The 16,966-nt window shown below is 39.0% G+C and overlaps 1 protein-coding gene across 6 annotated transcripts in view; it reads right to left on the bottom strand.

The window, feature by feature from the left end:
- Positions 1 to 16,966, bottom strand: part of snx13 (sorting nexin 13) — a 234,419-nt gene that overhangs the window by 85,797 nt on the left and 131,656 nt on the right. For all 6 annotated transcript variants that reach the window (XM_087987099.1, XM_087987100.1, XM_087987101.1 and 3 more), the window contains exons 13-15: positions 12,879 to 13,072; positions 7,731 to 7,835; positions 4,368 to 4,500 (exon numbers count right to left, since the gene is read on the bottom strand). In XM_087987099.1, the coding sequence (XP_087843225.1) occupies positions 4,368 to 4,500; positions 7,731 to 7,835; positions 12,879 to 13,072 (432 nt within the window). The remainder of the gene's footprint in view (positions 1 to 4,367; positions 4,501 to 7,730; positions 7,836 to 12,878; positions 13,073 to 16,966) is intronic.

Raw genomic sequence — 16,966 nt, 5'->3', positions numbered from 1 at the left:
TGTGGCTACTAGGGATAGCTGGTCGTGTCGTTTCGTGGCTAGTTGATGTTCGTGAACGCGGATCATTAGCTGTCTTCCTGTTTGTCCTATTATAGTGTTTTGTGCAGTCCTTGCATGGGATTTTGTACACTACGTTAGTTTTGCTCATGCTGGGTATCGGGTCCTTCGTTTTGGTGAGTTGTTGTCTGAGAGTGGCTGTTGGTTTGTGTGCTGTTATGAGTCCTAGTGGTCGCAGTAGTCTGGCTGTCATTTCAGAGATGTTCTTGATCTATGGTAGTGTGGCTAGTCCTTTGGGTTGCGGCATGTCCTCGTTCTGTTGTCTCTCCCTTAGGCATCTGTTGATGAAATTGCGAGGATATCAGTTTTTTGCGAATACCTTGTATAGGTGTTCCTCTTCTTCTTTTTGCAGTTCTGGTGTGCTGCAGTGTGTTGTGGCCCTTTTGAACAGTGTCTTGATGCAACTTCGTTTGTGTGTATTGGGGTGGTTGCTTTCATAGTTCAGGACTTGGTCTGTGTGTGTGGCTTTCCTGTGTACCTTAGTGGTGAATTCTCCGTTTGGTGTTCTCTGTACCCTCACGTCTAGGAATGGGAGTTGGTTGTCCTTTTCTTCCTCTCTCGTGAATCGGATTCCTGTGAGTGTGGAGTTGATGATCCGGTGTGTATTCCGGTGTGTTTTTAATGTTTACAAAGGGGAAGAGTCCACAACTAGAGGACATTGGTTTAGGCTGAGGGGGAAATATAAAAAAAAAGAGACCTAAGAGGCAACTATTGCAAGCAGAGGTTGGTGGCGTATGTGGAATGGGCTGCCAGAGGAAGTGGTGGAGGCTAGTACAATTGCAACATTTAAAAGGCATCTGGATGGGTATATAAATCGGAAGGGTTTGGAGGGATATGGGTCAGGTGCTGGCAGGTGGGACGAGATTGAGTTGGGCTATCTGGTTGGCATGGCTGAGCTGGACCAAAGGGTCTGTTTCCGTGCTGCACATCCCTATGACTTTAGCAATGATGAGGCACTTCAGTTACATAGACAAAAGTATTGTGGCTAATTAGTAGATGGGATAGAATCTGAAAAGAGAGAAATTAATACTGTAGGTCATTGACTTTGTGTTAGAATAACAACTTTCATTTATGTTGTACATTTAATATGGTAAAATGCTCTGAAGTAGTCAAAATCATAAGTAATAAAGTCACTGTTAATATTGAGTCACAAAAGATATTAGGACAGATTTGCTTAATAGAAGAAAGTTTTTTAAAAAAAAAGATGCACCTTCAAAGGGGTCATAAAGTTAGAGGTATTTTGAAAGTAAATTCTGCATTTTAGGGCCAAGTCAGCAGAAGGCACAACTTTCAAAAACAGAACAATGAACATCAAGGATAGACGATCACCAAAAACAGAAGAATACTTTTTGTCAACCATGTGGCTGCACACCAGCTAAGTTGTACAGTGCAGCCCTCTTTCTTTGGCAGGTAACGAGTGATACTTGCACCTGCAACCATACCGAATCTATGGATTATTTTAGCATTCCTCACCACACTGATTTTTCATTATTTTATTTTATCATTCTTGCTTTGGAGATGTGAAATTTGGGCTGCAAGCTAAAAGGTAACATCGTAAGCAGCTTGTGTTTTCTTTTAAAAGAAGAGAACAAACAAGCTGTTACTTGTTTTTGAAGCCAAGTCTGAAAGTTAATTACAGATAATTTCTCCTTAAAAAGTCCATAGAGACTTCCAGAGAAGTCTTATGCTCAAGCAAAAGACATTATTGAATGTTAACTGGAATTTCATTGGGAAAGAGTCAGTTTGGCAGGGAGAGGCCATAGTTTGAAATGGTATTTCAACGGTGTTTGGATGAAAAGTATTGTGCCCATGAAAGCAACAGGACAGAGGTTTGATTGATTCCTGGTTGTCCTCTCCTCATCAACTTATTCAAAATTTGGCAAATAGTATATCAGTAACAAAAATTAAATGAATATTCGTCAGAGCCCACTGGAAGATAGTTGCATGCACTGATGTTGTCAGAAATCAACTGAGAAATAGCCAGCTGTACCTCTTTCCCCTTGAGTTTGGCTTTGAGAGAGAGTGGGGGCTAGAATTAAAGAGGATTGGGTTTAAAACCATAGACGTTGATCGGATTGCCTTGTGGTTTAATGTTGCTCTGCTAAAGCAACTGGTGTGATATTGGTTATTCACAAAATCTGATCATGATAATTCGAGACGACTGGTTAGGAACCACTAGGATCAATTTTAAGGATTTTCAAATATTCTAATTTTACTGTGTTATGAATACAGAGGTATGCAGGCTGTTTTGATTGCCTGTTTCCATATAGTAACACCAATTTCAAATAATAATTATAATCTTATCTTTTGAAAGGCAGGTGCTATGGCGATTCTACCGATACATTTTTCAATACCCTCTTAACGTTTTCAAATTTGTAGCTACTTTGGTATTCTTCTGCTTGCTTCATAGTTTCTCATAATTTAATCACTCCTGCTTTCCAACTGACCAGACCTTATCAGTACTTTCCACTCCTCCCTCTTTCCACACACATGTACTTGCTCAAAACCTATTACATCTCTAAAGTCTTCTAGTTCTGACAAAAAGTAAATGACATTCAGCATTGATGTTATTTCTCTTTTCAGAAATGCTGCCTGACATGCTAAATGATGCTAGAGTTCCATCTTAAATGAAAGCAAAACTGAAGCGGAATAATTGTTTGCAAGTCACATCACCTGTTCTTGTGTACAAGAATTACACTGTAAACATTACCCTGCCCTTCCATTGAAGCCAGTCTTACTTGTAGCTGTAAACGCACGTATTTGCTGAAGTCTATCACTAGAACCACTGTTCCTCCAAATCAATTTTGTCTGGGAATGACACAAAAACTTAGAAACTGGGACTTTTAATGGTGTGAGTGTGGTCGGCGGTGGTGGAGTTTAGGGATTGTGGCTGGAGAGAAACAAAGAATAAAAGGTAACTTCATCCAAAATGGCATGTTAAACGGAATGGAGTGAGGTCACCAAAGGTGACAAGAAAAGAAACTAAGTCTGTATCAGACTTATAGTTTCCTTGGCTTTATTAGCAAGAGTCTAGAGTACAAAACTCAAGTTCCAATGAGCCTTTCTCAAACATTAGTTTGGCTTCAGTTGGAATATTGTGGCTAAGTCTGGGTACTACAATTTAGTAGCTTATGCCCAAAACGTCGATTCTCCTGTTCCTTGGATGCTGCCTGACCTGCTGCGCTTTTCCAGCAACACATTTTCAGCGCTACTACAATTTAGTAGCTGATCAGGTCTTCGAAGATGCAATGGAAATTGACTGAAGGTGCCAGGGATGAAAGACTTCAGAACACGGAACTACTAAAGAAACTAGTATTTTTTGATTTATAAAATTAAACAACTGCATAACCTGTGCTTCTCATATGCACTAACTGGTATTTGTTAGACTCAACTAATACAATGCTCTCTTGGTCAGCCATCTCCCTCTTATGCACAATGAATAAGCCCATCTCAAACACTGCTACACAAAGGGAATCTCATTCAGCCACTTTCCTTTCATTGACTTAGCATCCAGTCCTCCGATTTAAAGAACTATTGTATTCATGAAATCCTTTCATCCCTCACTCCGCGAATATGCAGTGATTGTGGCGAATCCTCTAAACTTGACAGAGAGCACATTTTCTGAACTCAACTTTGAGCACTCTGAAAGTGCTCCTATCCAATGTTTCCTCTAGATGGTGAAAGAATGTGGCCCTGTAGCAAATGGAATCCACCATACAGGGAGCGAGCAGACAACATCAACGCTATTAAATTTGAGGTCTGATTATGTAGCAAATTTTAAAGGACAGATAAGACACAAATAGCAAAAAAAGAAATTACATGGAATATTACTGTTAAGGGGGGGAAGTGTGAGTCCAGCCTGTTTTGTGAAAGCACTAGCACTGTAAGCTTTAAAATCTGTCATCTGCAGCCCTCACTTTCTCTCTTAGATTAAACTACACAAAGTACAGACAATGAAGTACTCTAAACTTACACACTAAAGTCCAATGGTTCAGTGTATCTAGTTGTTCAAGGAAACCAATCAGAAACCAAGGTCAACAAACTTGTGGTACACAAACACATTCTCCTCGATGTCTTAGGCTTATAAATTCCCAGAATTAAGATTTTATCTTTTACTTGCATCTGCATGTGCCTTGCTCTAGTAAAGATGGTTCAGATACATGCAACAGGTATTAAAGTTTAAACATTCAATATGAAGTACAGCATATACGGTAGCAAAAGATCTCAGTAGATAATTTTGTATTTAATATTACGGTAACATTTAACAGTTGCAACAAAATATTATCTGTATTTATAAATTTTTCACATACCCAAGTCGCCATCATCTGACCCTCTGATGCTTGGATCTTTCAACATGTCTAACTCAGCTAACATCCGCACATAAAGCGGATTTTGCCTGAAAGAAGGGTAGAATTGCTCATCCTTCAGCATAATTTCATAGACCTTCATAAAAAAGTAAACAAATATTAGTTTTCTAAGACATAATACTTCCTACATTTGTACATAAATCTTAATATTTAACATGCAATGTAATAAGCAAACATCAATGGCCAAAATTTGCCAATAAAGGCTAGAATCCCCATTTCAAAGCCAGATCAGACGAAAAATCATTTATCTGCACACATCTTTTGAGGCCTAATTTATGATGCAGGATCCTTCCCAATTCAGGCAGTGTAGTGAACCATGCATACACTCAAGAATATATTTTCTCAGAAGCCATGCCCTCTTTTCACAACACTTCCTACTGTACTCCAGTAAGTAAATAAAGTTCAGAAGTTTGCAAAGTTTCTTTGACAAGCTGAGAGAAGCCACATAGGTAAATGCAGGTGGGTGTAGGTGGCAAAAGAGAGAGAGAGGGCTACGTGACAGATAGGTGAGGGATTAGATATGTAGACAGTCAGATGGCAAGGTTGCTCAGCTATTGGGAGGAGAGGGAGGATGTTACTCAGCTGTGGCTGGACAGGGATTTGGAGTGACTGCAGTATTGTAGTTTATAACAAAGTTTCCTGATTAATGATCAATGGAAGTGAATCAGAATCCTTTGAGATCTTCAACTCAGTTGAATAGAGTTTTGGAACATTCCACACACTGGCTAATAGCCCTTCAGAAATTCAAGCTTCCTTGGCAATTCCAGTGTAATCACTGCACTGGAACTAAAGAGAGTTTCTGATGTTCTGTTCCATCATGGTATGGCCCACGTCTGACTGTCTGGAGTTGGGAAGATGTGAACTAATAAATTTCACACTCATGATTCCTTAATATGTCAAACTCCACAGATAGCCACAAAATGAACAGAAACGAATAATGCGCAAATTTAGCATCTTGAAAAGGCTGGAAATAGAACAAATTCTATTGATGCTCTTAGCATAATATAGAGAGTAGGCAAGCAATGTCAATGTGAAGCCTCACCAATTTTATTTGGCCCTCATCTGCACACAGCTTCTTGGTTTCCTTGGAGTAAATCACAGTCTGGACAGTGTAAGGAACAGAATTCAGACTGGGAGAAAGCCAGAATTGAATACCAACGCATACAGTTCCCAGTATTAAGATAGTTTGATTGGCAGGAATGGCATGCAAAGGGGAGAGAACCGAAAGCAATGGAAGACCCAAGATTTCTGGAGTCCAGAAGAGCATATATTCTCCAGTGGTTTGAACAACTAATCCTACTTCTCCTGGGTCAACAGGGAAATCCAAACAAATTACCTCTGTGGACTTCTTCTATCCCTCAATATAGCTAAAATAAAAATTCTAATCTAACTCGTATGTTATATGCAACACGTCGTTATTTTCTAATGGGTGTTCAATGTGCAATGACAGAAAGGAGAAGGATCCTTTGAATCTAGTGTGATGTAAACTGCTTTTTTAAAAATATATATTTTAAGTTTGGATCCTTGGCCTTTGAGTCAGTAATCAATGGGTTTTCATTGTGTCTGAAACATTTCTGTAGCCAAGATGGTTTCGTTTACTACAATATTTGAGGCCTGACTTCAAAGCGAATTGAGTTTTGGGCACCACTTCTAATTTATTATTTATCTTTAATTGTTCTGTAACCTGCAAAGGCTTCCAGAACATTTTTTTTTTTAAGATTAATTATAACACCCATAGCTTAGAGAAGCAGACTTCTGGTTTCCCTCTTACTTTGATTAGGGCAGAGTTATTGGTTAAGGATGTTTGTAGAGACCACTGCTTCTCAGTAGAGAAGGATACAGTGAACTAGATGATGCTAGTGTGAAGAGTCAGTGTCATTGCTCTTAACTAGCCACACCCCTAAACTGGTTTCTGAAGTCCAAAATAACCCTTACTATTCAGTGGCATGTTTGAATTTCTATTTATAAATTGCCAAAAAATCAGATTTAAATTTTATGATACGTAGCAGAAGTAGTCCATTTGGCTCTTCAACCCTGTTTTGCCATTTAATAAGATCAAGGTTGACTTGCAAAATAATTGACTTGCCTCTAGTTTAGGTCCTTTTGGATTTTTGTTCACCAAATGTACCCTCAATCTCAGGTTTAAAAATTAACAATTAACTTGCAGAGAATTCCAAACTTTAACCACTTTTTTTCATGGAAAAACACTTTCTAACTTAATTCCCAAAAGGTCTGGATCTGACTTTTTAAGAATATGCTTCCTCTACATTCCTCCTCCTCCTTTTTCCCCTCTCCCCAATCAGTGAAAAGTGTCTTTATCTATCCCATTAGTATTAATACCTTCAAAACTTTGATCAAATCATCCACAACCCAATTTGAAAAAAATAAATCACTCCCTTAGTTTACAGACAACCAATGGGATTCCGACGAAGACTCATTGAGCCAGAAATATGAACTCTTTTTTCTGCACAGATGCTGCCAGACCTGCGCAGTTGTTCGAACAATTGCTGTTTTTGTTTCTGATTTGCAGCATCTGCAGTTATTTCAGTTTTTACTGCCTTAGTTTATGTAGTTTTTTCTTGTAATTTAATCTTCAGATTTCAAATATTGTGACAAATCTACACTGCACAATCTCCAAAGTCAATGCATCCTTCCAAAGGTGTGATGTCCTAAACTTCAAATGCAGTCAAACCAACCCCCTGCACAACTTTAGCGGAACTTCTACTTCTAGAAATAAAGTCAGCATTATATTAGCCCTTTTGATGTTTCCTGTTCTGGTGTATGATATTTTAGTGATCTAAATACAATGGAACCCCAATCATCTTTGGATCAGAATTATTTCTAGTGTTATTCAAATTGGAAAATACTTATTCCATCCTTTTTAAATCCAAAGTAAAGAGCCGACATTGAAATGGACTTGCTGATATCACATTTTTGCTTAATTTATTAATTAATATTTCTTGGCAATTTTATGCTTTTACGTACATTTAACATTGCTGTTAGGATACAAGACAAATCTAAGCAGAATCACGAATGGCAACAAACCATTCAATACTCAGAGAACTTACAGTTTGAAAGAGCTCCAACTAACATTCAGTCCACTCTTATGGAGGTAAGTAATAGAGCAATTTATTAAAATGTAAAATTGCTAAAACCTTTGCTCTACTGTAAATATAACCCTCCTTCACTCAATCACAGAGCAACCTTTAAGGTGGCAATGGAAAATTCATCTTCAAGCACAAGTATATAGAGACCTGACAAAGATGGAAGGCAAGTAACAAAGGGAAAGATTTTCTTCAAACCTACCTTTCGTTGAATATCGTCAAATATCTCTGGTGTGGTATCCTCATAATTTAGTTTTTCTGCCAATTTAGAAACCAAATTATCATCCACATGGACTCTTGGAGATGCCTGGTGAAGGAGGAAAAAAAATTGATAATTCAACAATTTATGAACCACCACATAGTTTGTTTCTGCATTAACATTAATAACATTGATTTTTCAAATACATGATTGAACCAGACCTAACTTGTCATCATCTGTTCACCATGACATGTTCCTTTTTCCAACAGAGTACTGCTCCAAAAAAATTATCCTATCTCCCAAAAAGAGAGATATCACCTTTCAGTTTACAATGGGTAATGGTTAAGGAGGTCTTGCTTAAATGATACAAGGCACTGGTCAGACCATAACTGGAATACTGTGAACAGTTCGGGTTCACTTATCTAAGTAAAGATATACTGGCATTGTAGGGTCACTAGGTTGATCCTGGGTAGGAAAGGATTTTATGGGGAGATTTTGTGCCCATTAGGCCTGCATTCATTAGAGTTTAAAAAAATGAGAGGAGTCCTAACTGGAAGATATACCTGCCTTTGGCCTATAGCTCTTGATAGCTTTACAGTCACAGAGAAAGCTTTGCTTAACAAAAAACATCTCAGATTTAAAATTAACAACTGATCCAATATATACTGCCATTTGTAGAAGAGAGTTCCTTTGTATGTAGAAGTGCGTCCAAACATCTCAGCTGAACGATCTGGCCTTAATTCTCACATTCTGCCCTCAAGTTCTTGATTCCCCAACAAATGGAAATATAGTTTATCTTTACCTACTCTCTTTTCCTGTTAAAGATCATGAAGATTTTGATCAGGTCATCCCTTAACCTTCTAATTTCTAGAGAAAACAGGCTGCAGCTTTTAGTGGAACTTCTAACAATAAATACTAATTTGTTTTGATTTAGAGGAAATATTCAGCATGGCCATCAAAAGTTTGGTTGTATTGGCAGAAGATAGAGTGATAAAGAATGCAGCCAGTGAATTCAAGGGAAGAAAGCTACGCACCTAAAAGCATGGAGATGGTTCAGAGATAGAAAAGAACAAGATTATAAAGGAATTTAGATCAAGAACTAGAAATAGGTATTTAAGACAAAAATATTTGGGTGTGAATACTGGTTAGGAATGATATTAGTGATGAGCGAGCAGAACCCTGTGCAGTATAGCACAGGATAGGGTATAGATAGTATAATTTTTGATTAGCTTCTATTTATGGAGATTTCTGGACAGGAAGTTGCCAGTCAAGACAGGAAGTCTTGAAGTGACAAAGGATTGAATCAGGGATTCAACTGCAACTGGACCAAGGGAAGGGAGGTTGTGGACAGTGGGGGGGAAATCTTAAGCAGTAGTGAAAAAAAGAGAGAAGTTGAGGATGACTCAGAAGTTAATGGGAGTAAGTTAAATAGACAAAAGCAGGCAGGAGCAGGGCAGAGAACAAAGTAAAATTGGAAAATTAAACTGCATTGATTTCAATGCAAGAGGCCTGACAGGTGAGGCAGATGAACAAAGGACATGACTGGAATATCTTAGCTATTACAGAAACATGGCTGAGGGAGGGACAGGATGGGAAGCTCAATGTTCCAGGGTATTGATGCCATAGGAAGAATAGAAAAGGAGGCAAAAGATGAAGGGGAGTGGTGTATTTGATTAAGGGACTTATCACCACTGTACTTAGAGAGGATATTCTTGGGGGATTGTCCAGTGAAGCTACATGGGTGGAACTGAGAAGTAAGAAGTGTATGATCACTTTGATGAGATTGTACTATAGGCCCCCAGTACTAAATGGGAAATTGAGAAGCAAATATGTGGCGAGATCTCAGACATTGGTAAGAATGATAGGGTTGTAATAGTCGGGGATTTTAACTTTCCAAATATAGACTGGGACTGGCATAGTGTCAAGAGCTTAGGTGGGGAGGAATTCATTAAAGTGTGTTCAAGAAAAATTTCTTTATTAAGTATGTAGATGTACCTACTAGAGAAGGAGCAAAACTTGACTTTTCTTTGCAAAATAAGGCAGAGCAAAGTGACTGAGATTTTAGTGGGGGAGCAGTCTAGGACGTGTGATAATAATTCCATTAGTTTTAAAACAGTTATGGAAAATGATAGGCCTTGCATACAAGTTAAAGATGTAAACCGAATTTTAGGTAAGACAAATCAGGGTAGGACTTACACAGTTAATAGCAGGGCCCTGGGGAGTACTGTCGAACAGAGACACCTAGGGGTTCAGGTATATAGTTCCTTGAAAGTAGTTTTACAGACAAACAGGTTGTTAGAAGTGGTGTTTGGCACGTTTGCCTTCACTATTCAAATCATTTGAGTGTAGGAGTTGGAACACTCGTGTAGCTGCACAGGGCATTTGTGGGGCCACTCAGTGTGTTCTGGTTTCCCTTGTGAAGGAAGGATATTATTAAATTAGAAAGGTTTCACGAAAGATTCAAAATTCACCTGTACTAGAGGATTTGAGTTATGGGGAGAGGCTGGACAGGCTTGGACTTTTTCCCCTGGAGCCTAGGAGGTTGAGGGATGACCTTATCAAGGTTTTATAAAATCATGAGGGATGAGGAAAGATGAATTACAAAAGGTATTTTCCCCAGGGTAGAGTGAGTTCAAAACTGGAGGGCATAGGTTTAAGGTGAAAGGAGAAAGATTTAAAAGGAACCTATGGGGCAACTTTTTCATACAAAGGGTGGTGCGTAAATTGAATGAGCTGCTAGGAAGTGGTAGATGCAGGTACAGTTACAACTTTTAAAAGTCATTTATACAGATACATGACTAGGAAGTGTTGAGGGGATATGGGCCAAACGCAGGCAAATGGGACTAGTTAAGTTTGAGAAGGCTGGATGGCATGGACGTGTTGGACTGAAGCGTTCATTTCTGTACTGTATGACTGTGGGAGCATAGGCAGTCCTGTGATAGAGAAAATGGTTTTGGAAGTTTTCAGCATTAAAGAGGTTACTGGATTGCAAACAACAGTCTGGTTTAACCTGAAATGGGATGGAATTACTGACTAGAAGACAGAGATTCAGATGGAGTGTCTTGATGATGCAGTACTTTTAGTGATGTTTAGGCTAATAGTCAAAAAGACAATGACATATACATTCCAAAAGAGAAAATGCTGGAAAATCTCACTAGGCCTGGCAGCATCTGTAAGGAGAGAAAAGAGCTGACATTTCAAGGCTAACTGACCCTTTGTCCAGCTTTGACAAAGGGTCAGTTAGACTCGAAACGTCAGCTCTTTTCTCTCCTTACAGATGCTGCCAGGCCTGCTGAGATTTTCCAGCGTTTTCTCTTTTGGTTTCAGATTCCAGCTTCCGCAGTAATTTGCCTTTACCCGGTATTTTATGACATATACATTGTTGGATTTGTTTCATTATTTGGTTGACTGTTAAAGCAGTGAAATTTGAGATAACTATAATTCAGAAAAGGTAGTATTTCTGACAAGACATTTCCAGGTTACAGGCTGCAACTAGTGGGATACTACAAGAATCAATATTTGGACTTCAATCTCCATCAATGAATATATAAAGGAAACGTGCACAATGCTGCTAAGAGAAGTAAAGAAGTTAAATGAGTGAGCAATAATGCAGCAGATGGAATGTAGAGAAATATGAAGTATTTACTTCGATTAAAAAAAAAGGAAAACATTTGCTTTGAAAAGGAAACACTAGTAAATGTTAGTATGCAGAATGACCTGAATGCCTCATACACGAGTCACAGAAGGTTAGCTAACATGCAGATACAATTTGTTTTCCAATTACTCATTGTATGTGAGATTTTCAAGCAAAGAGCTTTGAGAGCAAGCGCACAGAGGCATTACTTCAATTATACAATTAGGTCTTGGCAAGACTATACTCAGGAACATGCTTATGTTGAAGATCAAGCAAAGAACAGATTTCTAATTACTCAATCAGGTGACAGCGCAGAGCCCAGGGATGATTCTTAAGAACATAAGAACATAATTCAGCCCCTTGTGCCTGTTCTGCCGTTTAATACGATCATGGCTGAATCAGCCTTAACTGAACTTTCCTGCCCACTCCCAACGACCCTTTAACCCATTACCAATTAAAAATCTATTTTCTCCTCAATAAATTTATTTGGTATCGAGCATCCAGTGCACACTGTGGTCCTGAATTCCACAGATTCACAAACATTTCAGAAAAGTAATTCTCCTCATCACGGTTTTAAACCTGCCATTCATTAGCCTAAATACTGTTCAGAAATCATTAGTTGTGTTGATCCATGTGCACAGTGGTTCAATGGTTAGTACTGCTGGCTCACAGCACCAGGGACCCAGGTTCAATTCCAACCTCAGGTGACTATGTGGAGCATTTTCTGAATAAACATGGGTGAATGAGAAATGATTGCAGTGGAACATAAAACGTTCGAAAAGGGCTTGACAGTGATACTGTCAATGCTGGGAAGAAACTGCTATGGCTGGAAAGTCTGGAATGGTGGGCCACAAGCCTCAGGACGGGGAGATGATAGTTTAGCATTGAGATGAACAGAAAGAACTCTTTGTTCAGTGGGTTGCAAACACAAGTCAAAATATTTTCCTTGCCCTCAAAATCACTGGATAAATTATTAAATTATGGTGACTCCTTATTGTTCTGATGGAGAATTAACTTGACAGTCACAAGTTGCTAGTCCAAGTTCAGACAGTTCATTGAGGTTATCACTTCGATTAACCTAATATTACAAGGAACAGAAGGTAAAGATAACATTCAAACTTGAAATACAACATCATTCCTTCACAAGAGCATTTTACAGCAAGACATTCAGCCCCACAGACAACAAGGAAATAAATGATATGATAAAGTGTCTTATTTTTAAGATTGATTAATGAATAAAATATATTGGCCAACTATTCAAGAGGAATTCCCTTCTGTTTTCGAAATCATAAACATGGAAAATTGGAATCAGCAACCAGGTAAAGATTTCAATCAAAAGACAACATCAAAGTGCTGCATAAGTGTCCAGCAAGAATATATTTTCAAGTTTCGGAAGTAGAATTCCAGTCATAACCATTTGACTAAAATGATAAGACAGTCTGACCAGTAAATGTAGAATGATACTAGGAAGCATATCAAGGAGTCTATTTTAAACCAATAGAATAATATAAATTTACCTTCTCTGACAAATACTGATCATAAACACCAACAGCTGCAGCACGCAGCAATCCTTTGGTTTGATTGCTCTGTCTTTTTCCATCCTTTTGTGCACTTCGCAAAACGTCAAGCTGCTGCTGTGCAGTAACTCTATATCCTTCTACGGTTAACCAGAAGAAGAGATGTGCTTGTCCCCCAGTTTGCTGCATATAATCTGCAATCAGGAAAATAGTCACATTTTAATGGTCTATGGCAATTTAATCAGTTTCATTTAGTAAGTTGACCCAATTAAATAATTTCTCGTAAATGTTTTATTAGTTTTACATCTAATAATATAAATTCTATAAGTTAAACAAACAAAAGTAAAATCCAAATTAAATTGAACACTGTAGGAAAACTCAATATTTGCTTCTTGCAGAAGACTGGAAAGTGTCTAATGTAACACCCCTGTTTAAGAAGAGAGAGGAGGCAACAGACCGGAAACTATGGACTGACGTTAGGGCTGCCCATGGCAGTGTGGCACAAAATGGCCAACAACTGCCCCAGACTAACCCTGCAGCAGAACATGGCTGACAGTAGAAAGTGAGCCTGGGGAAAAATATTTTCTTCACGTAGTGTCAGCAAATCGATCAATAGCAAGACTGTTACTGGCTAGGATGGAATGTACAACTGCAATTTCTTACATAGATAAGAACATTTTACATTAAATAATTCAAGAGAAGCAACTGTTTAATCAACCTATTACAATATTAAGAGTAGGTTTTAGTTAAGGTTCTTCAGATAATCATAGATATAGATTCCATAGTAGTTATGATCCACATATATAAGAAAAATCACCAAAATAAAATGATTCAGGCAATAGAAGTGTTTCCGCCCCCACCCTCCAAACATTAAAGTCTGTGAAATCATCACAACTGGGTCTGGACGACCAGCATGACAATCTCTTTAAAGGTGCTGTACTGGAGAGCCAATCACAAAGGAATAACCCGACACCACTAACCAATAGTATCAAAAAGAGGGGCGTGTATGCTTTAATTTTTTATGTGTCTTACTGAAAAGAAAACCTAAGCTGTAACGAAGTTGTACTGGAATCTACCACTGGACTCCGACTCTCATTGGAAAACATGAGATCTAACACCTGACCTTGGTTGCAGGTAAGATTTTACAGTTCATTAATAAAGAGGAGATTGTGGAGTACTTTAATATGGTGAAATGGGACTGAGTCAGCATGATTTCATCGATTGTATGTTGGGGATGGGGGGGGGTCCACGCCTGACAAATCTGTTAGCATTTTCTGAGGAGGTAACGAATAGACAAAAGGAGATCGAGTGAATGTGATCTATTTGGATTTCCTAAAGCCTTTGACAAGGTGCCATACAGGAGGCTGTTAAATAAGGTAAGAGGATTCTGTTATGGTTAACATGTAGGTTTAGTTAGCAGTCAGAAAGGCAAATGCAACGTTTGCATTCATTTCCAGAGGGCTAGAATTTGAGAGCAAATATGTACTGGTGAGACCTAAAAAGCTCTTGGTCAGACCGTATTTTGGAATATTGTGAGCAGTTTTGTGCCCTGTACCTAAGTAAGGATGGGCTCGTGTTGGAACTAGTAAAAATGACTTTGACAAGAAGGATTCCTGGAATGAAGGGCTTGTTGTATGAGGAGTGGTTGAGTACTCTTGGTCTGTACTTGGAGTTTAGAAGGATAGGGTGTGGGGAGGGGGTTGGAATCTGATCAAAGCTCACAGAATACTAAGAGGCCTGAATAGAGTGGACTTGGAGATGTTTCCAATAGTAGGAGAGACTAGGATCTGAGGGCACAGCTTCAGAGTGAAGGGACAATCCTTTGAACAGAAATGAGGAGGAATTTCTTCATAGGGTGGTTAAATCTATGGAACTCATTGCTGGAGAATGCTACGAAGGCCAAGTCACTGAGTGTATTTAAGTCAAAGATAGATTCTTGACTGGAATGGGGATAAAGGGTTATGGGGAAAAGGCAGCAGGATATGTTTGAGAAACCTAACAGTCATGATCAAATGATAGAACAGATTTGATGGGCCCAATGGACTAAACCTGCTTTGTGTCTATGATCTTATTTTATTCAATACCATTCTATAGCAATAATAAGGCTGCTCCTTTCTAGTGTTTATGTGCAGTGACATGCCTTTTTAAGTCAAACTGTGTAGAAACTTTGCAAGGTATAAACTACTATCCTCTGCACCTCCAGAATCAACATTGATGATGCCTGACAGGTTTTCCAAAACATTGACATACAAATCTCCATTTTTAGCTCAAAAGAATAGATTTCGAGCAATAAGTTGTACCAAATGATAACCCCACTCTTTTGTCATGCTTACCAGGTTCCATCATCTCATCCCTACCCAATAGGCCATCACCATTCTTCCTATCAGCCCAAGGTAATAATGTTGGTGGACTCTCCTTAGCTTCCTGTACTTTTGTTCTCCACCAATACTCGTCTTGCTCCCACAAACAATTGTTAGCCATTACAATGTATCAAGCACTCCGAACCTCTGCTAGTGATAGGTGCTGCCCACCAAATAAACTCAGGTACCTTTCAAAGTTTGTGCGAAGATTTGTAGCTCGAGTGCTCGTTGTTGTGGTTCTGTTCGCCGAGCTGGAAGTTTTTGTTGCAAACGTTTCGTCCCCTGGCTAGGCGACATCATCAGTGCTTGGGATCCTCCTGCGAAGCGCTTCTTTGATGTTTCCTCCGGTGTTTATAGTGGTCTGTCCCTGCCGCTTCCGGTTGTCAGTTTCAGCTGTCCGCTGTAGTGGTTGGTATATTGGTATATTTCATCCACAAACTCCATCAACAAACACATTGACCTGGACCCAATATACCAACCACTACAGCGGACAGCTGAAACTGACAACCGGAAGCGGCAGGGACAGACCACTATAAACACCGGAGGAAACATCAAAGTACCGCTTCGCAGGAGGCTCCCAAGCACTGATGATGTCGCCTAGCCAGGGGACAAAACGTTTGCAACAAAAACTTCCAGCTCGGCGAACAGAACCACAACAATCAGGTACCTTTACCGAACAATTAAAGTAGTCTGGGCTGGGTGAAATGAGCATTATTGCTGTTATGTAACCAATTCAATTAGAATAGTGCTTAACCATTCAAACTCAAAAGGAATATGTACCAAGACAATTTAATTTGTCTTCAAAATGGTACTTCTTATAGCTTGGCATTGTTCTGATAAATGGGCATCATACAACTCCTAGGACAAACTTATTTTTTATGATCTTCTGCACAGTGAAGTCTCAACAAATTCTGCATAACTTAAGTATCACTCTGTTATTTGAAACCCCTTGTATTAAAGAACATTTCACAAGTTCAACTGCTTTCTGTACTTGTGCACACTAATTCATGGTAACACAAACATCTTTGCATTTCCACAGCTTAATATTTTTTTACAACGCAATATGGCTTGGAATGAGGTGAGCAGGAGAATCTTAGGGGTCAATCTCTTTCTAAAAATTTGGTAGTTCTGCATTTGCCATGAAGTATTAACAGCAAACATTAGACAAAGTTTTCTCCAACCTTCAGCAGGAAATACATTAGCTACATTCATTTGGTTTCTGCAACAGCATAGCTGGCTCTAGAGTTCCTGACAGTTCAATACAAAGTGTAAGTCAGATTCAGTTTAGTTTGGGCTGAATGAGAAGCTGAAAATTTAGTAAATGAAGGAGCTTGATGAAGGCAGGGGGTTGGAGGCGGAAGGAGGTGTGATGCTTTATGTATTAAAGGTGTGAACTGAAATCTGTGTCAATGCTGAATCAGTTTTATTCCTAAAGTGAGATTTTCAGAATCTGACATGGATTTATGCAGTTTTTGGGTAAAATAATGTTCTGAAATTGGTACATTCGCAAGACCGAGCAGACACTGACAACTAATGAATGGACTCCGTACAATGATCACCAGACAGGAGTGTTCCCTCTTAGTTGGAGAACACTTCAGCAGTCTGAGACATTCAGCCTCGGGCCTTCGGGTGACCATCCTCCAAAGCAGACTTTGAGACAAGCAACAACGGAAAGTGGCTGAGCAGAGGCTGATAGCCAAGTCTGATACCGATGGGGATGGCCTCAAC

This window comes from Chiloscyllium plagiosum, unplaced genomic scaffold (assembly GCF_037043375.1).
Source record: "Chiloscyllium plagiosum isolate Xiang-an unplaced genomic scaffold, Cpla_swu_hap1 HiC_scaffold_5, whole genome shotgun sequence".
Lineage (NCBI taxonomy): Eukaryota > Metazoa > Chordata > Chondrichthyes > Orectolobiformes > Hemiscylliidae > Chiloscyllium > Chiloscyllium plagiosum.
The sequence above is the reverse complement of the archived record's forward strand: the minus strand, read 5'-3'. Positions and strand labels throughout refer to the sequence as shown.